At 41.3% G+C, this 20,789-nt stretch overlaps 2 protein-coding genes across 6 annotated transcripts in view; one reads left to right on the top strand and one right to left on the bottom strand.

Moving 5' to 3' along the window:
* Positions 1-2,342, bottom strand: part of LOC112109818 (dnaJ homolog subfamily B member 4) — a 38,923-nt gene extending 36,581 nt beyond the window's left edge. The window contains exon 1 of the mRNA XM_024204473.1: positions 2,268-2,342. The gene's annotated coding sequence lies outside the window, so the exon portion shown is untranslated. The remainder of the gene's footprint in view (positions 1-2,267) is intronic.
* Positions 2,343-2,762: 420 nt separating this feature from the next.
* LOC112109816 (far upstream element-binding protein 1) overlaps positions 2,763-20,789 on the top strand; it is a 34,313-nt gene continuing 16,286 nt past the window's right edge. The window contains exons 1-15 of one of the 5 annotated variants that reach the window (XM_024204466.2): positions 2,763-2,945; positions 4,321-4,411; positions 5,433-5,495; positions 6,348-6,386; positions 6,944-6,983; positions 8,037-8,086; positions 8,177-8,248; positions 8,523-8,580; positions 14,904-15,066; positions 15,173-15,271; positions 15,365-15,466; positions 16,341-16,443; positions 16,537-16,637; positions 17,967-18,108; positions 19,718-19,878. In XM_024204466.2, the coding sequence (XP_024060234.1) occupies positions 2,832-2,945; positions 4,321-4,411; positions 5,433-5,495; positions 6,348-6,386; positions 6,944-6,983; positions 8,037-8,086; positions 8,177-8,248; positions 8,523-8,580; positions 14,904-15,066; positions 15,173-15,271; positions 15,365-15,466; positions 16,341-16,443; positions 16,537-16,637; positions 17,967-18,108; positions 19,718-19,878 (1,398 nt within the window). In that variant the 5' untranslated portion in view covers positions 2,763-2,831. The other 4 variants (XM_024204467.2, XM_024204470.3, XM_024204468.2 and 1 more) reach the window with 4 other exon arrangements.

Here is a 20,789-nt window from a genome sequence, read left to right on the forward strand (position 1 = left end):
AGAACCAACCTCTGGAGATTGGCCAGGAACCTTGGGGGGTGGGCATAGGGTGTTGAGCCAGTGCCAGAGCATGGACAGGACCAGTTGGTTAAGCACCAGCGCTCTCCACTGGAGAGAGAGGCACTGGAGCAGTCCTGTTCGGCCCCGCAGTCACCCAGCCACCCTGCCAGCTGTCTGGCAGAGACGGATGTGTGGCAGAAAGGTAAACACCAAGATAGAGCAGTGGACCCGCGCTCCACCGGATGGCCTGAAGCATGGGTGGGAGGGAGCTCGCCCGCCACCCGGCCCCGACCACTAGGCAAGAGCTCTTGACCCAGTTGACCGGAGCAGAGGAGGCCGCTGAGTAAACAGCTTGGCAAGCCTCCACCCGCACCAGGTCGTCCGGGTCCTGGACCATGAGGAGCACGTCGTCGGAATACGCTGCCAGGACCAGCTGCACCTCCGGCTCACACAGCACCAACCCTGTCAACCTCTTACGAAGGAGACGGAGGAAGGGCTCAATAGCCAGAGTATTCAGCTGACCTGACAGTGGACAGCCTTGCTGCACTCCTTGCACGAAGCTGACAGGTGCAGTCAAGGTCCAGTTGACCCTGACCAAACACTATGTGGAAGCGTACAGCACCTGGAGAAACCCCATAAACTGGGGCCCGAAGCCGAATGCCCGCAGAGATACCTGTGGTCCATCCGGACGAATGCCTTCTCCTGATCCAACGACAGGAGGGTGAACGACAGACCATCCCTACACCCAAGCTCTAAGAGATCCCAGACCAGGTAAAGATTATCAAAGAGGGTATGGTCCGGGACGGTGTAGCTCTGGTCAGGATGGACCACGTCCACCAGCATGGACCGCAGCGAGACGGCCTTTGCTACGACCTTGTAGTTCATGCTGAGGAGCGAGACTGGACACCAGTTATGGAGATCGCAGAGGTCCCCCTTTTTTGGCAGCAAGGTGAGCACTGCTCGCCTGCATGACAGGGAGAGGACCCCGCTGCTCTCCAATGATTCGGCCCAGATGGTGGCAAGGTCCAGGCCGAGGATGTCCCAGAACACGCGGTAGAACTCCATGGTCAGCCCCTCCACACCCAGAGATTTATTAGTGGGCATGAGACGGAGGGCTTCCGAGAACTTGGCCAGAGTGAGAGGCAGGGCAGCTCCAGCCGTTCCTGGTCACCCGTGCTAACTGTCAGGAGTTCATCCCAAAGCACACTGCAGGCATCAGCGTTGGTTGGCTCCAGGGAGAAAAGGCCAGCATAGAAGGCCTGGACCCTCTCGCGTATCTCCACCAGATCCATGAGGGGGGTAGCATCTGCTGCCAAAAGGCAGATGACGTGCTTCTTTAACCCCCTGACTGCTACTCCAGGGCATAGAAGAAGCGGGAGCCACGATCCATCTCCCGCAGGAGCTGAAGCCTGGTAGGAAGATGCTAGAATCAACAGAGCAAACCATCCTGAAAAATGAATATACTAAAAAGGAATCAAAAGTAGTACTGATTGAATGAGAGCAGTGAAGTGCTAAGGCAAGGGGCATAAAGAATTTAATGGTGGTACATCTTAAAAAGCCAGGTTACATTTAGCTGAAAAGAGAAGCCACACTAGAGAAAGAGTCACAAACCCCAGAGAAGAACTTAGGCTTTCGTTCCCCTCCACCCCCACCTTGGCTGGCATGCCAAGCGGGGACGTCTCAGAATATGAGCTGGTCAGATCAGCTCTGCATATCACCTCACCATGCGGCAGCTAACAACAAACACGGCTGTTTCTCGAGGCGCTGCCAGTTTCCTCAGCCCCCGCTGCGGCGCGGCACCGCAGACCTCTCGGCCCACCCATCCTCCGGTAGCAATAACGCGCTAGTTCTATGTCGCCTGAGCGCGTTACACGGGGGTACGCTCCACAACAACGCCAGTTTACAGGCCGCCGCCGCCACCACAACACCCCCCCCGCAGCGCTGCAAGCCCCATGCCCAGCGGGCTGACCGGCTTCGCTGCATCCCTTTTCGGCGGCAGTCACCTGGCAAGTGACGCTTCTCCTCCCCAGCGCACCACCCCAGCATGCCCCGGGGGGCAGCCGCAGAGCCATGCTGGGCCAGGAGCTCTGCGCCCCCAGATTTCACCCCTGGATGGGACTCGGTGGGGGGGGGGGGGGCCGGGCCCCGGGGGCCACCGGGCCCCCCCAGCCCGGGGCCGCGGCCCGGGGGGGGGTGCTCAGACCCCAGCGGCCTGCGAATGGCAGTAACCGCTCGCCCCGCGCGGAGCTTCACCCTCCCTGACTCACTCAAAGCCGCAGAAGTCTCGGTCAGCGTTAGCAGGTCGCGAGCCAACCGAGCTCCCAGCAGCCACCGCGCTCCAGCTGAGGCTGGAGCTCCACGCGCTGAAAATTAACCTTCAAAGCTCGCGAGATCCACCTGTTTCCCTTCCGCGATCTCCCAAATCCCGAACCGATAAAAGTCATCGCGTGATATCCACCCCCGCCCCGCCTAGCCTACACGATGGGGCCCCTCAAATCCCGTTCCAGGAATGAACTATCGCGAGTCTTATCTCCCCGCCTCTGAGGATTTCCGCTTCCATGCCCCTGAAGGACATCTCTGTAGCTCTAACCTCGACCCCACACATATACTGGCTTTCAGAATGAAGTCTCACGAGATTTCCTCTTCTTCCACAAGAACCTCCACGAAATCCCACCCCTCCCTTCCAGAGGTCTCGCGAGGTTTCCTCTCCTTCCCTGCCCCCCTCCCCCGAGCACGATGCCGCGCAGGAATGTGAAAGGCTCCCGCCCGCCGCCATTTTCTTTCTTTCTTGGCAGGCAGCGAGTAGGGCAGGAAGCGGCGGCGGAGCGGCTATGGCGGATTATTCCACGGTGCCCCCTCCTGCTTCGGGCGCGCCCGGAGGAGGAGGAGGCGGAGGTGGGGGAGTCAACGATGCCTTTAAAGACGCACTGCAGCGGGCTAGGCAGGTGTGTAATGTGGGCACCAGCCCATCGGTAGCTCCGACCCTCAGGCTCGGGGGCCTGGAAGCGGCTCCCGATAGGGCCTCCTCTGATCCTCAGCACCGGAATCTCCCCTCTACCTATTCTGGGACAAATAGGGTGGGTCCTACGCAAATCCTTTGAAGCGTATCGGGCGGCTTCAGGGGTTTGTTCTGGGGAGGGGGCTGGAGTCAGGCTGGGTCCGCTTCCCTTTCAGGGGCCTCGTTTTCTGCGCACGTTGGGGTGACGGCGGTGCTATTTGTTTCTTCCCCATTCCCCGCCCTATGTACGCAGTGAGGAGAGATTCTTGGGCCTCCCCAACACCCACAACGAGGGGGGAGCTCCCGCCGCGCCCTTGCCCCATCAGCACACAATGAGATGGGGGGGGGTTCCCACCTCTGCTCGATCCCCGGTAACCTTCCCCCTGTACCCACAAGCTCCGTCAAGGGACAGGTTACGGAGGGGACCTTTCCCGGGCCTTCCCTCTGAGCCGTTTGGGGAGGAAGCAAATAGCGAAATCACAGCTGGTTATTAAAAGCGCCTTATCCCAGGCAGCGCGCGGCCCTGGGTCGCCGCCCTGCGCTGGTTGGGGAGGCGAAGGAGACGGAACTGCTTGTCGCGGGTTTTCGACGAGTCTCCCCCCTCGTGTTCTAAAAGGCTCAGGTTCAGGTCCAGTTATTATGTTGCCTGAGGCGCTCTTGTATCCTGGTAACCTGCTCAAACTAGTTTGAAAGTGTTGGGTTCGTTGGTCCTGAGCTAAAACTACAGGTTTACGTTGAGTACTCTCTGTCCTTTAGTTTTACTTTTAACTCGATTTGCACTATTGTCGTTTTTTCAGTTGGCTGCACATAAGATTTCATTTGGTAACAAGCAAGATGCAACTTTGTACAGTGTTTATAAAGGGAAAGTCAGATAATGCAGTTATGAGATTTAAGGTGATTTTGGTAGGAGTTGGGTTCTCTGTGAGATAACTCAACCTGTTTTAATGAGATGGAAAATCTCAAAGATCTTGTGGAAAAATACATGGTGCTGCCATTTCTAAATGCAGCAGTCTCTTCTACTTCCTCCATGGGTGAAACCTCATGAGTACAATAACCTCCTTTTTGTAAAGAGAAATCTGTAAGAATGCAAAATGCTCTTTAAATACCGGTCTTAAAGCAAAATGATCATTTGATCAAGTGTGCTCAAAGATGATATGCAAAGAAAGGGACTTTTTTTCGTCATTGAGATATATATTGTTTTTAATATGTATTTTTTAAACCTCCAGCAAAACTAGGGCAAACCAGGACTGATCTGCAAGGTTTTTGATTTGCAAGGTAAAAAGTATCTCATGTATGTTTTCATTATTTTTACTTTTATCTAGATTGCAGCAAAAATTGGAGGTGATGGAGGGACATCAATGAATTCAAATGATTACGGTTATGGAGGACAAAAAAGACCTCTTGAAGATGGAGGTATGCTGTCAATAAATATGTGCATACTACCATAATTCATTTTGTTCATGGCAGCGGTGTCAAAAAGGTCCTAAATTTTCCACAGAAACAATAGTAAATAGTATAGATCCATATTGTACTGGCATGTGCTCTCTTTAAAGAACATCACACACTTTGCCAATTTGGTTTTAATGGGGATTTTTGTTTAGAAATCAGTGGTGCTATTTAGGTCTTAAATCTGAAGTCTGTGTAAATCAATTCTTAGACCATTACCTGACCTCTTGTACTGAAACAATGCAGTAAATTTTAAGAGGAAAACCCATGGGTAAGGTAGGTGAAACATAAATAATTTAGAAGATCCCTTTATGCAGGTATATTGTTGAAATCTTTTATTCACTGTTAAGGTTGAAGGTGGTCACCTTTCAAACCTATGCTGGTTTGACCTCTGATTTATTATTGAAGGTACAGCATCTGGTAAACTACTTTTAATGCATTTCATTGTAAAGGCATAGGACTTTAAAAAAAAAAAAAGGACAGGAAAATAAAAATTCTTCTTATTAGACTTGGCTAAATCTTTTACTAACTTCAGCATACAGCACGCATGAACCCTGATAAGATCATGCTGTAATATTTCCTCTACTTTTGTTGCGGTTTCCACTTTTTGACTTGCTTAACGTTGCAGAAAAGTTTGCTGCTGAATTGTGTGGCGTGTCTTCTGATTTTTACTACACAACTAGTGTGAACTTAACAGGGTTTGATATGTTTAATAAACACACATAATCCTGACTAAATTATGGAGAGAAACTTCTGAACTTGGAGATGTTGAAAATACTTTGTTAGGTCTATATGAGCTGTGACTTTTTTTTTTCCTTTAAGAGGATTGTGACTCAGTTTACAGAATGCAATTAAGGCTTCAAACCAGGAGTTCTTGTATTCTTTATTAAAGTGTTTTTCTATTAATAGTGAGGTTTTTAATATACAAAAATGAGCTAATGATGCTTCAGATGATGTATGTAATGTATTCTTTTTATTTTATGTGTAGATGGCTCTTGGACAAGTCCGAGCAGTACAACACACTGGGAGGGAATGCCCTCTCCTTTTAAAGGCAGGAATTTTTATTTATTACCTGTGTTTAGTATGTAAACGTGAAATAAACTAGTGGATCTTTTGAAATGGATGACACAAATATTTCCTGGATTATGTGTCTGACTTTTTGCTACACATAAATTATGATGGTTCATCACATAACTTTGAATTTGGGGTGGGGAAGGAAACATCTGAAGTAGTCTTTTCAGAAATAGGTTGTCAGTGCCTTTCATTTCGCTTATTTGTACAAAGAGGATTTTTGATGTTAGTGATAGAGTTGCTTTGAATATACTTTTTTTTTTTTTTTTTGAAGTTTTATGCTGTGAAATGCTTGATATTTGGATAGGAATTTCATACCACAGTTCAGACTCAGATTGCATTGCAGGGGATTATTGTTGCTTCTTAAATTCTATGTAGATTTGTGGTCACTTGTCAGATTTTTTTTAAGCCATTGTTTATTTTCATACTGATTTTTGGTGGACTTTTATCTTCAGTTCTTACTGTAGAAGCATCATTAGCTTGAGAAACCAGTTATTAGGAGCAGAGTTAAATGTTGTTGCTTGTCTTAGCTAAGTTTCATTGACTGTTTATGGATATCCAATCTACAGTATGTTTCTAAAACTATGCTTTTCTTAAACCACTGGATAGACGAATGGAAATACTTAACTTCTTTTCAAGTATACTAACCGAGTACCGTACTTATAAGATTTCTTTTTTATTCAGATCTATTCCCTGAAATTACCAAAACAAAAACAAATTCATTGACTTAAAAAATACACTGGAAAAGTTACGATTCACGCTCATGGGACAGCCATTAGTTTAAAAGATTCTTGTTTCTTTGCAAAAAATAAAAAAAATCTTAATTTTGCAGATCAACCAGATGCTAAGAAAGTTGCTCCTCAGAATGACTGTAAGTATTTTTTATTTCATTGCGAATAAAACCTAAACAAGTGTACATTTTCAGAGCAAGAGTATGATGCAGTATTCTGGTAGGTAATGTTGGACCAGTGAGATCACAATGACTTGACCTGTAAGTCTCAAGTTTCTTTAAGGAAAATAGGCTTGTTTTTGAACAGTTTGATAGTTGTGAAATATTATATATTAGCAACAGAGCTGAGAATCAGTTTGTCTTTTAGCTATACTTTTATACCTCTGCTTGGCAACTTTTTTTAAAACCCAGCTTTGTCAGAAGTAGCTACAGATACACCTCTACTCCGATATAACACGAATTCGGATATAACGCGGTAAAGCAGTGCTATGGGGGGCGGGGGCTGCGCACTCCGGCAGATCAAAGCAAGTTCAATATAACGTGGTTTCACCTATAACGCGGTAAGATTTTTTGGCTCCTGAGGACAGTGTTATATCGGGGTAGAGGTGTAGTTTGTTAGTGGGAAATTTTTGGCTTAATTGTGAGAGAATTTTGCCTTTATTTGTGAATTTAACTTTAAAAATACTTTTTATTTGTAGCTTTTGGAACCCAGCTACCCCCGATGCATCAGCAACAAAGGTAGGAGCCATAATGAACATTTTGTTTACACTTACTTTTTAGTATTGGTGCATTTCCAGGAAACAACTTCAAAACATTTCTCCTAAAAAGACAACGTTTGAACATAATAATGAAACACAATTGTGAAGTGATGCTTGTTACAGTTTAGCCACAATAGGCATAAGCTAAATATTTGAAATGTATGTAATAGGATACCACATCGAGAACTGCATGGAGACTTGATATCATGTCATATGTGGGAGGTGTGATCCATAGGGTCAGGCATCTGGACTGAAGGAAAAGGTTATTTTAAAAGCAAGAGGGAAAGGTTTCTTAAGGGGAAAAATATTGGCGTTAACAAAATTTATGCCAAACATATCTGATCAATAACTTATGCTGCATTCTTCTCATCTTGCTTCTTCCCTCTGCTCAGAACACAAAACTAACCAAAAACACAAAACTAACCAACCTGCCCACATGCCCTTTTAATTGTTGATGTGCATTTTTTGTTTGGAAATGGCCTATATTTTTTTGTTCTGGAAATGACCTATATTTTTATACATCTGTGACATACTTCTAATGCTACATAACTAGCAATATTTTAATAATCATGGAATATACTGGTCTTTTTCATACCAAACAGATTTTTAGCAGAAATAATTGATCTATTATGAAGTACATAAATCTAGTATCTAAATTTTATATAATGTTAATTAGGAGTGTCATTTTTGCCTTCTAATATTACTGTTTGGTATTCTGTGTTTACAGATTGTCATTTTGGCTTTTAATCTCTATTTAACTTGAAGAATTTCAGGTTAAAATGGGCAAAACTTCTAAAGTAAAATTGCATAAACTTGGCTCTCATTCAAGTCACTAGATGCGGTAGATGCACCCACAGAAAGGCATTTCCCCAAAATGTTGCAGTATGTTTCTCCTCCTTGGTGTGATTGGGGGCGGGGGGGGGGGGGGAAGGCAGCCAGTCTTTCTATACAGATGAAAAATATTCTCTAAATTCTAAGCCAGTGTAGTCTCCTAACCATATGTAATCTTTTGTTGTATTTTGTCTTTTTTTAGGTCTGTAATGACAGAGGAGTACAAAGTTCCAGATGGAATGGTTGGATTCAGTAAGTAGTATAAATATAATATACAATATAATGGAGCTTTTAACAAATGTTGCTATTGCTAGTAAAATCCTTTTGTTTTTATTCCTCAAGTAATTGGCAGAGGAGGAGAACAGATTTCACGCATACAGCAAGAATCTGGATGCAAAATACAGATTGCTCCTGGTAATTATTTCCTTTTGAGGTTATATACATTTAGTGGTAGCAAGTTTGGAACACTGCTGGTTGGTTTTTCAACTAAATTTATTCTCACCTTTAACAACTGGGAATAGGTACAAGTCATTTAGGTGCAAAACAATCTTCAATCTTGAGACTGTCATTTTATTGGTTTAGTGAAATGTTAAAACTTCCCACAACACACTTTTCTATTTACTTAGCTACTGATTCCTTGCAAGTTAAACAGAATTGTTAAATCTGTTCCATTTTACAAACTTTATAGATAGCGGTGGCCTGCCTGATAGATCTTGCATGTTAACTGGAACACCCGAGTCTGTTCAGTAAGTACATTGTCTAATATTTTTAGATCTAAAAATATTTTAAAGTATGTCATATGACTCCTATACAGTGAGGTGACAATAACTAGGCTTGGAAGGATTCAGTTTTTATTGGTAAACATTGATTGCAAGGCACACAGAAATTGACAAAAATGTTTCTATTGATGATCAAAATTTACAGATAGGCAAAATAAGAAAAATGTTGCTTGAGAGAATTTTTGATTTAAGGATATTTCCTTTGCATACTCTGTCATGTGCTATTGACAGTTTGTGTTTTAACAGTTATAAAGCTTCAATTCTTTGAATCTGAGCGTTTACTGTCATTAAGTAATTATTCTGACCCCCTGTTGTCTTGGGAGGAGGGGGGAGCATAATTTCCCACAACTCTGAAAATTTAAATAGATAATCTAGAGAAATGCTTAAGAATAAGAATTTAATTGTGCTGAGCCTGAATATAACCATTCAACTGTGAAAATGAAGTAGCCCCTTTTCTTGCAGTTAGATCTATGCTGATGGATCAGACCCTAAGGATATTATTAAATCAAGGATGAAACATTTGATCTGTATATTATCAAGATCTGACTGAACAATGCAACTGGCCCAATTTTTGCTAGTAATTATTAATCTGTACACTAGTTTCAGCATGAGTACAAAGTGGGTCGGAGTGGTGTGTGGCCGTGCCATTTGATTTTATGTTGATACGTAATTTTCTGGATGAAGTTAATATTGAAGTGTGGTGTTTTTGATGATTAGTAGGGCTTGGGAGACATTCGTAAATTTGAGTTCCACTATTTTTCTTACTGCCATAATGTTAACAGTAATTTGAATTTGATCTGTTGCCAAGTAATTTAGTTTACTATATGTCACTAAGCAAAAAGACATTAACATTTATTAAACATACATTAAAAAAATAAAGGGTAGGGGGGACCTACAACATCTGCTTTTTTTTAATTTTGAAAGGGTCTTATGCCTTTCACTCAAATTGGCCTGCTTAGGAATAGCTTTTTAGCAGACCAACTGATCACAACAAAATGTTACAAGATTAGATTCATTCTGGCTCGATAGGATAAGCACTTATTAGCCAGAAGACAAATTGATAAAAAAGCAAGGCACAGTCATGGATATGTTGGTGTTCAGTCAGAACATGTAGGATTTTAAAAGAAGGCCCAATGGCGTGAAGATAAATGTGGTCCTATTATATAGTAGCGGTGGGAGTAATCATGGTGGTACTTGGTAAATCAAGGCTTTCCAGTACACAAGACTTAAGCTTTTAGTTGAGACAATGTTTAGATGCCTCCTAGTCTGAATTCTTACATGTCTTTATGGGTTAGATGACCTGTACCTAAAGCAACGTAGTGCCTATTGATAGACTTGCATCAGCAGAGAGAATTTTCACCATCCTGTGCTGTGGTGGGTTGATCTGTGAAATTACACAGCAGAGTATATTCTAGTTGAATGCTGGAAAGTCTAGTGCAGAGGTTCTCAAACTGTGGTCCGCAGACCACCAGTGATCCGCGAGCTCCATTCAGGTGGTCCGTGGATAGTTCCCTCTAAGGTGTGCGCCTGAGTGGCTGCACACAACACAATGAAGGGCCACCCGCCTAATTAGTGTAGCCGTGCAGGCTTGGCTTCACTAATTAGGTGTCTGGACCTTGGAGAAGATGCACATGTAAGGTGAGGTGGTGGCCTTGGGAGGAATGGGGGTAGGTGGGAGGGGGCAGTGGGGTGAGAAGAGGGGGTGAGGGGAATTTGGGATGTGCAGGACTGCGGCGGCCAGAGAAAGAGGCGACTTTCCCCAGCTCCAGGGCTGCGGCTGCTGGAGAGAGCCCCCCTCTTCCCAGCCCCTGTTTGGGGCCCGCCGCAGCGGGGGAGAGGGCACATTAGAAAGGTAAGACTACTGATCCATCACATTAGAAAGGTAAGACTACTGATACTAAAATATGAGTTGTGTGCTTTTGTTTGTAGAACAAAAAAACTTTAATTACTATTAAGGGTTTTTTTATATAGTGCTTTTATCTAAAGCGCTTTACAATAGTTAGCTAACGGTACAAACAACATTGGGAAAGATCATTAAGTGGTGTGCTCCGCGATAAAAAAAAAAGTATGAGAACCACTTGTCTAGCGGACTTGACCAGCCCTAGCTGTTAGTGTTGAGTGGTTTTCTTTCAACTTAACTGAAAAGTTGATGTGTATCCAGCATTTGGCCAGCACTGTAAAGGCAGTGTCAATGTGGGAGACTGTTACCTCTGAGTCTAATTTACTCTGGTTTTGCTTGAGGACATGTTAGGTGGAAAGAATTTTGTCCAAGTGTCTGTGTGCTAGTCCCCTGTGCTCTTCTGTTTTTGGCAAGGCCTGCTGGGAGCTCTGGGGTCAATTGATGGCAGTTGGTGTTTCTCTTTGGAAACCCACCCATTTTTCAACAACTGTGGTGGGTTCTCTCTTCAAGAAGCTATCTCTTAACTGGCAAGCATATTCACATTATGAATCCACTGTGACCATAATTTGGGGGCAGATGTTTGAGGGAGGTATTGTAGCAGTTTCAGTCCTAACTGAATCTTTGACCTGGTCGCTGTGGTTTAGGCAGGTGTTAAAAACAAACTTACTGTTGCCTATCCACGTAAAAAGGATCCATGCCAATCTTGTTAAATGAAGTCTTCAGCCATTCTTATTAATATAGGGCAGCAGCTACCTATCCAAATTTAGAATTACAACTGAATTTTTTACAAGCCTTATTTTGGTATTTGAGTAAAATTAACATACAAAGGGAAATACCTTCCTCAAGATTGGCAGTCTGTGGCCAAGGTAAACATAGTCCATGAAATTTGAGATTAATTGGATAAGAGGTTTGTCAATTATGACATGCAAAGAATTTCACCAGAATTTAAATGTGTTTTTATAGTTACAGTATTTTAATAAAAAGAGAGAGAAGTTTTAAATTATGGTTTACTGGACTCATCAAGCTGAGCTATAATGCACAGAACCTAAGATGAGGTGATGGATTTAATCTTGTAAATAGCAGTGTTAGCATGGGTTGTTGAGAACTGAAGAGCTGATTTTTGGTTCCTGCAGTTTCTGAAAGAGTGCTGGGAATCAGAGCCAGGTTTGAGGGTAATTTGTTTTCCTCTTTAGATTTTTTTGCACAGAACCTGGGGAGGAAAGCATATTCCTAAATAACCATATTCAGATCTTTGGGGTTTTTTTTTTTAGTAAACTTGAAGTGGAATTTCCTGACTCTTTAAATTATGGTTGTTGGTAAACTAAAATATTATAAAAATCCTTATTGGACTTGTTATTGTGTGTATTCATTAGTACTTCTTGCAGCAACAGAGGAACAATTACTTTTTCCTCCCGCAGGACTCAGTAGGCTTTAGTTATGTAGGGTTGCCTCTTGTTACTCTCCTGTTGAGAGTATGTGTAGGCCTGTAGAGGAGAGAGTTGTAGCCTGCTGTGTAACCATTGTGAAATCTGGGCGTCCTTATCAAACCCAGATAATGCAGTCTGTGCTCTTCTAAAGTCCTTGCATTATAAGGCCCTTGTTGGGAAAAGAATTGATTTAAGAAAATATCAGAGATTAGAAGTAATGCTGAAATGTCTGAGGAAGTACCAAGCGTGAAGATATCAGACATATGGCCCACGAGCTGCAACACCAGAACTCGGACCTTTTTGAACCCCCTTCCCTCGCCCCACCTTCCCCAGCTGCCTGTCTGCTACTGTTCAGAAGGACTGGGAGGGAACCATACCCAAGTGGGAGAAGGCAAGGTGGAACCTTATTTGCTGATTGGACACAGACAATGAGACACTTCCCTCCCTATGTGTGATAGATGCCACAATGCCCCAAAGCTGGGGCTCATAGGAGGCTCTGTTTGAGTCTCCTTCCAGCTTTCTGGGAAAGGGCCCTTCCCCATTCCATGCCCTGGAGCAACCTCCTCCCCTTCTTTAACCCCCCACTGCCCCCCTCCCCCAACCAAGCACCAGGTTAGGGAAGACATTACTTACTGAACATCTCTTTCTGGGGAACTGAACTCTGAGATCCCCCAAGCGGGGGGGATGTACCATGGGAAGGAAAATAAAGGAGAGAAAAGATGAGGGGATGGTTAAGTGGTGTATGAGGGGCCGCGAGTAGGTTTCGGAGGGGTGCCAAGCAGGGCCAGCGTTAAGACTCATTGGGGCCCAGGACAGCCAGCCAAAGCTCCATTGTGTGGGTCTGAAGCCTGGTGCCTTGAGCCCTGCCACTCAGGGCTGAAGCCTGAGCGATGTAGCTTCACGGGGCTCCTGTGGCATGGGGCCCCAGGCAACTGCCCCGCATACTACCCCCAGCTCCGGCCCTCGCTTTTATATGCAGAAAATCACTTATTGTGGTGTAGGTGGGCCATGGAGTTTTTATAGCTTGTTAGGGGATTCAGAAAGAAAAAGGTTGGGAATTTCTGTTCTTGGTGTCCGTTATTAAGGTTAAACATCACAAGGCTGGCTGTAGGTCACTCAGTGGAAGGTGCAGGGAACCTGACCTTTTGAACAGTACAACAGCCTGAGCTTCAGGTCACAGTGCAGGACCTCTTTGTTTGGTTAGGCCTTTAACTCTTGCCTGTATTTTATCTTAATAGCTAGGAGTTGAAGATTCTTTTCAAAGACTTCTGTTGTGAAATATTGTTTTTGGTGATAGTAAGGTGGTGAGGCAGTAATTATCCTCAGTTTCTAAATAAACTGATTCCCAAATGCCTTCAAAAGGGAAAAGTAGAAATTTTCAATTTATTTTTTGGTTGTTTGGTTGTTACATTGTCTGTTTCCTGTTTAGCTAATTCATGGCATACAGTAGAACCTCGGAGTTACGAACACCTCAGGAATGGAGATTGTGCGTAACTTTGAAATGTTTGAAACTCCGAACAAAATGTTGTGGTGGTTCTTTCAAAAGTTTCCAACTGAACAATGACTTAATATAGCTTGGAAATTTTACTATGCAGAAGAAAAATGCTGCTTTCCCTTTATTTTTTTAGTAGTTGACATTTTAACACAGTACTGTATTGTATTTTCTCCCCCCTCCCCCCCTCAATTGTGTACTTCTGGTTCCAAACGGGATGTGTGGTTGACTGGTCAGTTCATAACTCTGGTGTTCATAACTGCAGGTCTACTTTATATACTTCAGGCAGTTTTTTAGTAATGTTTATTTTTGTAATTTGTTGGTATTGTTGGAATGTTTCTTATTGTATTAGAAAAGTGGAAGTGACTATTGATAAACATTGAAAACTTTAAATTGCAAACAAATTAATGGAACAGGGACAGGCAAATGAGAATGTAATGAAATAGGAGGATTTCTCCTTGTATGGTGAATGTGCCCCAAAATTAAACATTTTGGAAAGCTGATTTCAGAAGAAAGATGATAGGGTGTCCAATAACCCCTGTGTGCTTTTATTAAATTGTCCTGAAAACTCTGCATCTTATAAAAGCCATAAGGAACTAATAACTTATCATCCAGAATTACTGTAGTATGGTTGTGGAAGGCCCTATTGTCTGGTATTGAAATGTGTGGAAAATTCTGGTGCTAGAAAAAGTAACTCAAGTCAGAGTTCTACAGGGGAGAAGGAAAAAAGGTAACTACCTAGAAGTCTGGTGGAACTTCTTGAAATTCGCTGGAAGAAGGTTATCGGCCACCACCATATCTTAGTTTGAGAACTTGTTTTAATGCTGAGGAAGAAGGAAACACCTTCAGTAATAGTCAAAATTAAATTAAAAATTGAGATATTAAAAGAAGGAAAAAGGAGAAACTTAATATCATGTAGAGTTTTGCTAGGACAGCTAGTAAACAAGTAAGAAAAACAGGTGGACCTAAATATGAGATAATGAAAGACTTTAACAGACTCTACTGACAAGACAGAAGAAGAAAGTAGAAAAGCATCAGCCACAATATCTGCTCAATACCATGAAGCTGAAGAAAGTGACTGGAAACAGGTCTTGTCAGTACAATTTCAGGGACTTGGATATGTGGACATAAGTTCACTTTCTCATTTCACATTCTATAATTGGGCATCTAAACCAGTACAGTTGTTTCATTCTTCTTAGAACTCTTAATAGGATGTGAATCTACCATATTCACATGTTCACACTGAGCTCATCTTCATGGAGTCTCACATAAAGATGTTAAGAGAAGCTAAACTGGGAAGGCATCCTGTAGAATTGATAAATACATCTTTTATGGATATCAAAATATACAAATGTCTGTTAAAATTGAAATGAAGAAACTCGTTGAATGGCTGTGTGAAATGAATTTTTCCAACCAGAACAATGCGCAGTTTGTAATACATTTAGCAGTAACTGACTGTCTGTCTTCACAGGTCTGCAAAGAGACTGCTTGACCAGATAGTTGAAAAGGGAAGACCGACACCTGGCTTTCATCATGGTGATGGACCAGGAAATGCTGTCCAAGAAATTATGATTCCAGCTAGTAAGGCAGGATTAGTTATTGGAAAAGGTGGAGAGACCATTAAGCAACTTCAGGTAAGTTTTAAACATGGGTGGGTGTGGGGGTGCGTGTGTGTGTGAGAGAGAGAGAGAGGTCAGACTTTGGAATTGCATGGAAATTCAGTTTTATATTGTCAAATAGGAACGAGCAGGAGTCAAAATGGTCATGATTCAAGATGGGCCACAGAACACTGGTGCAGACAAACCTCTTAGGATTACAGGAGACCCTTACAAAGTTCAAGTAAGTAGTTTGTTTCCAAGTTTTATCTTTTTTTATGTATATCAAAACAATTTTAAAATTACAGAATCTAAAATACATTTATTTCTTCTTTAGCAAGCCAAGGAAATGGTGTTGGAGTTGATTCGTGATCAAGGTGGCTTTCGAGAGGCGCGCAATGAATATGGGTCAAGAATAGGAGGAAATGAAGGGATAGATGTACGTATGGTTGAAAATCTATTGTTCACTATGTACACCTCTACCCCGATATAACACAAATTTGGATATAACGCGGTAAAGCAGCGCTCTGGGGGGCGGGGCTGCGCACTCCGGTGGATCAAAGCAAGTTCGATATAATGCGGTTTCACCTATAATACAGTAAGTTGTTTTTTGGCTCCCGAGGACAGCGTTATATCTGGGTAGAGGTGTACTTTGAGACTGTTTAATAATGTTAAAAGCTAGTTAATACCAATAGCTCTTTAACTGTATCCCAAAGTGATTATGGCACATAGGTATCACTTGCTCACCACCTAAATACTACTATCTCTTTGTGGAATGCAGCAGCCATCTTGTGCCAGCAATAATGAACAGCAGTTTCTGTTGCTTTGGAGGTGTTTTAATCCTTTTTAAGAGGAAGTGAAGAAAAGTCTAGTTAAAACTATAGAGTGAAGAATGTAATTACACAAGTTGGAATTTGGGCAGCACACAGAGGTGTTTAATCCTAGCTGTTGTAAAAGCCAGGGAATTGTAAATGACCGTGAGTGGTGAGGGTTCCTGTTGGAGTTATTGTTTGATGACACCAGTATCCTAGGCCCCCTAACACCTTGTTCAGGCATTGATTGGGGGAAAACCACCATCTGCTGAAGTGATGCCTCTGTCACAGCCTGTGGTGTCTAGAATTTATTTCCCCTTTTTTGGCCATCCCATCCATTTACTGGCTAGGATCATGATTCCGTAGTTGCTTAGATTTGACAAGATTGCAGGCTGAGGTGGTATGGTTGGTGACCAGTTCAATTTTCCAGTATTCCTTTTTATTGTGGCCTTTGGTAGGAATATTCTTTGTTTCAAGATATTGACGATGTATTCTCTTAAGGTCCCAATACCACGATTTGCTGTTGGTATTGTAATTGGAAGAAATGGAGAGATGATCAAAAAGATACAGAATGATGCTGGTGTTAGAATCCAGTTTAAGCCAGGTGAGTGGAGGGTGTGTGTGTAAATGTTGATCAACTTAGCTTTATTTTTAAGTAAAACATGGCTGAATGTAATATTTAAATTCATTATTCCAGATGATGGAACAACTCCAGATAGAATAGCCCAAATTACAGGACCTCCAGACAGATGTCAACATGCTGCAGAAATTATTACAGACCTCCTTCGAAGTGTCCAGGTTAGCTAATATTAATAATATTTTGTGCAAAAAATAAAATTTCAGCTTGAGTTAGGAAAAATCCATGTGTTAGCTGTCTGTCCATTTTAATAACCTTACTTAATGGTAGTTTTTGGGTCTGTGTGGAAAACTGAGCATGGATTATAAAACATCCTTGTTTGCAGTTCTTAAAGTGTTGATGAGGTTACTCTTTATATTATAAAAAAAAAAAAAAGTCAGTTTAAAGTCCATAGCAATGTCTTGTCCTGGCTATTCTAGAGCTACTTTTATTGAGTTGACAGTTGTCTGTTAGTGCACTACCTGCTTTTAATCAATCATAATCTTGTGGTGGTTATTAACCCTTTATCTAGTCACTGGCTAACGGTCCCACAATTACATCTGATATAGGCAGGCAGTTGTGTTTTGCTGTATTGTGAGGAACTCTCCTTTTCCCTGTGATATCAGTCTGTTTTTTGCTCTACCACACTATTTTTAAAGCTTTAACTTTTTTTAAAAATGTGGGTTGAGACAAAAGGAGTGGTTTCAACATTTTTATATTTTCTGTCTGTGAGTACCTCCCTCCTAGCTGCAGAAATTCAGGGTACTGTATGTTATCTTCTTTTAAAAATAAAGCAGCAATTGTTCGTTTAACTGCATGCTTCAGTTGTGTATTACCTTCTGCTCAACTCTTCAGGGGGAGCTATGTTTAGTGCATATGCTTCAACTATGTGCTAAATCAGATGCAGGAGCATGAAAGCTTCCTATTCAGACTTTTCTGACCAGGGCACTGAAGGCTAGCACAGTTACCCCCTTCTTTATGTGCATGTGCGCGCACACAAAACTGGAATGTGCTTTTTTCCCCATACCTTTCTGAACCCTGTCCCCTATATCCAGCCACTACTGCCTTCCCTCCCATCTCTTCACTTACACCTACAGGATGCCATGTGGTCTTCCCTCCCTCCTTTTGTACCTCAGAGTGATTTTGAGGAAGACCACTGGACTCCTGTGGTATGTCAGTACTTGGGGTAATCTGGAAATGAAGCAGGAACATAAAATGAGTGAAAGCACTTCAATGAAACATCCTTATTCAACTAAATGTTAACTATATACATTACTGGTGTGTGGGTGTGGGTGTGTGTGTGTGTATATGTATGTATGTATATGTATATATATATACACACACACACACACACACACACAAAAATAAAAAAGCCTCTAAATGTATTAATCTGACACTTGTTAGTTGGCAGTGGGCTTTGTTCTATAGTCACATGTTGTCACTAATGAATTAATTGTGGTAAATGAGGCAGTAAATAGTGTGTGCTAACTTGTAGCTTTTCCCCCCATTAGGCTGGTAATCCTGGTGGTCCAGGACCTGGTGGTCGAGGAAGGGGTAGAGGCCAAGGCAACTGGAACATGGGGCCTCCTGGTGGATTACAGGAATTTAATTTTATTGTACCCACTGGAAAAACTGGATTAATCATTGGAAAAGGCAATATATTTTAAACTAAAATATATTCTAACTAGAAATCATAGTACTTAATATTTTTGTGTTATTAATTATGCCAGAAATCTTTGCAAAAAGTGCATTGGTTTTTTTCAGCTTAGTTTAACAGTAATCACATTGTATCCGTTTTGATTAATGCAGCACTAATTTCCTTTTTCTTTAGGAAAGAATGGTTGTTTCTGGTAGCCAGAGTAATGTGCATCTTGCTAAGATTATTTAAATATAACAAGAAGTCTGAAGTTTTTAAAACTAAAGGCTGAAATGTTAAGTGCAAGTAACTGTTCTTCATCCAGTATGATCTTAATTTAGACTTTCCTTATCACACATACTGTAATTGTCACAAAAGAAATCTCTGCACTTTTCAGCAAAGATCCAATAAAATGAAGTCTCATTACTAAGTTTTTATTTTTACAGAAATATCACAATTTATAGAAGATTAGAATTAAATATTATAATTAAAACTTAAGATGCACTACACTCTCAGATAAGATATACTTTTGATTGTTACCCATGTCTTTTTATTTACTCATTTGTAATGAGTCTTTCAGACAGTACAAATTATTGATATGTTGTAGTTCATCTTTTGACTTGGAATACTAGTGCATGGTTTAAATGGACACAAGCTTGCATCTCCCATCCGAAAACTGTGTAGCTATCAGTGTTATAAGTAACATCTGAAATTAGTGCAAATGGAGGAGACTAGAGGGAAATGTTCTTATCTTTTCAGTTAGTTTACTTGTGCGCAGTTGGTAGCACATGTTCAACAATTAACTTCACTGTTTGGTCAGTTGCATTTTCTGTCATCCATACTAACATGATGACACCATTCATGCACTGCTCTAGAGGAGCTCAGGTATGTGCTCTTCAACAGACCGGAAAAAATCTTGTGGGTGGTTTTTTTTTTTTTTTTGGTGCGTTTGTTTTTTAAAGCACATTATTTGGAAGGTGGGTTTTTCATTAGTCAGTTAAAATTGTGTCCTTTTAAATTCAAGTTGAGGTTCTTCCTTTTTGTGCATTCTGTGTTTTTTCCCTGTATTGTATCTTGTTCTTAGTATATTACATAACTCGCAACTAAAACTTTTCTCCCTTCCTCTGGTATTTTTTTAATTAACAAAATCTACAGATTTCTGTATGCATAATTTATCTTATTGAACACTTCTGTGAAGTGTGTATATCTGTATATAATTTTAGACATCTGTGGCTCTTCCTGTCTAATACTTTGTTACAGTTTAAATAAGTGACATGTCTGCATATGCAAGAAAGGCACTATTCTATGACTTTCTTACTGAACTGATTTTCAGATACTGATATTGTCTTGCAGTGTCTTCCCTTGGGGCTGGTGTTTTGTTTGCTTTTTGGTGGGTGGGTGTGTTTGTTTTTATTTTGTGGCTGGGTCCTTACTGTTTACAATATGTCAGACCCAAGGAAATATTTTATTTTTTTGTATACCTTGTGTAACTGAAAAGAATAGATAGGTTATCAACTCTGTAATTCAGTAGTTTCCTTAATTTCTTGTAAATGGCTTTTGCCTATATCTTATTTAGTATGTTAAGTTAAATGTCTTGCCATCAAAGGTTGGATGTTTTGATTACAGGTGGTGAAACTATCAAAAGCATAAGTCAGCAATCTGGGGCTAGAATAGAACTTCAGAGAAATCCTCCACCAAATGCAGATCCTAACATGAAGTTGTTTACTATCCGCGGGACACCACAGCAAATTGATTATGCTCGGCAACTTATAGAAGAAAAGATTGGAGTGAGTATTTGGAGAGGCATTTTTAATTGCGGTAAAGGCCCACTGGTACACTCATCCCTTATTGCTTCAAGATACAATTGAGAGAATACAAGAAGTTGAATGGAATGGCTGAGGCTGTTTTCTATTTCTTCCCTCTTCTGGGTTGCTTGTTCAAATGTTATTAACTGGTTGATAGTAACTAAAAGCTGTTAATAATCAGCATCTGATTATGTTTACATGTCTCATTTTACAATCACACACTAATTTGCACTCTTGATGGTAGTCTGAGAGGTGAAGGATTAAATGGAAAGAAGATAGAATGACTGTTTTCCAGGTTGCAGTTTTTGCTGTTCTTGCGCTGTGGATAATGAAGAATTTGACAGCCTAGGAGACCAATTTGGGTCCACTAATCTATTAAGTTTAAAAAAAAAAAAAAAAAAAAAAAGCTACATTAAACACTTAACTTAAATCTTTACAAACTCCTCTTACTCTCTTCATGTAGATTTCTGTTTCAGTCATGGCTCATAATGTAGTCTTGCTGCTTTTTCTATTTAAATCATTTTTGTTTGCCTGCACATAGTTATAATTTATTATTGACTTATTTTATTTTCAGTTTTTGTGCATCTGAATTTGTAATTGAGTATCTAAGTACACAGACAATGAGCAATCGGACTAAAAAACCTGTATTGATTTTTATACAATGCTCAGAATAGCTCATGCATAGTTAAGTAATGTTCTTTTTTGCAGAGAATTGAACTGAAATGATATCCTTGATTAAAAGTAAAAGTTGTCATATTTAATTTTTCTAAATGAATTCTCTGGTTGAAATGAAGAATGACTTGATTTATATCTTCATTCAGAACATTCATATTCTCTGGCTTTTTTTTTTTTTAATTCTATTAGTAAAGTTTAAGCCAGTGGTTGTCTAATTA

The sequence above is a fragment of the Terrapene carolina genome, unplaced genomic scaffold, assembly GCF_002925995.2.
Source record: "Terrapene carolina triunguis isolate 2854851 unplaced genomic scaffold, T_m_triunguis-2.0 Scaffold210, whole genome shotgun sequence".
NCBI lineage: Eukaryota > Metazoa > Chordata > Testudines > Emydidae > Terrapene > Terrapene triunguis.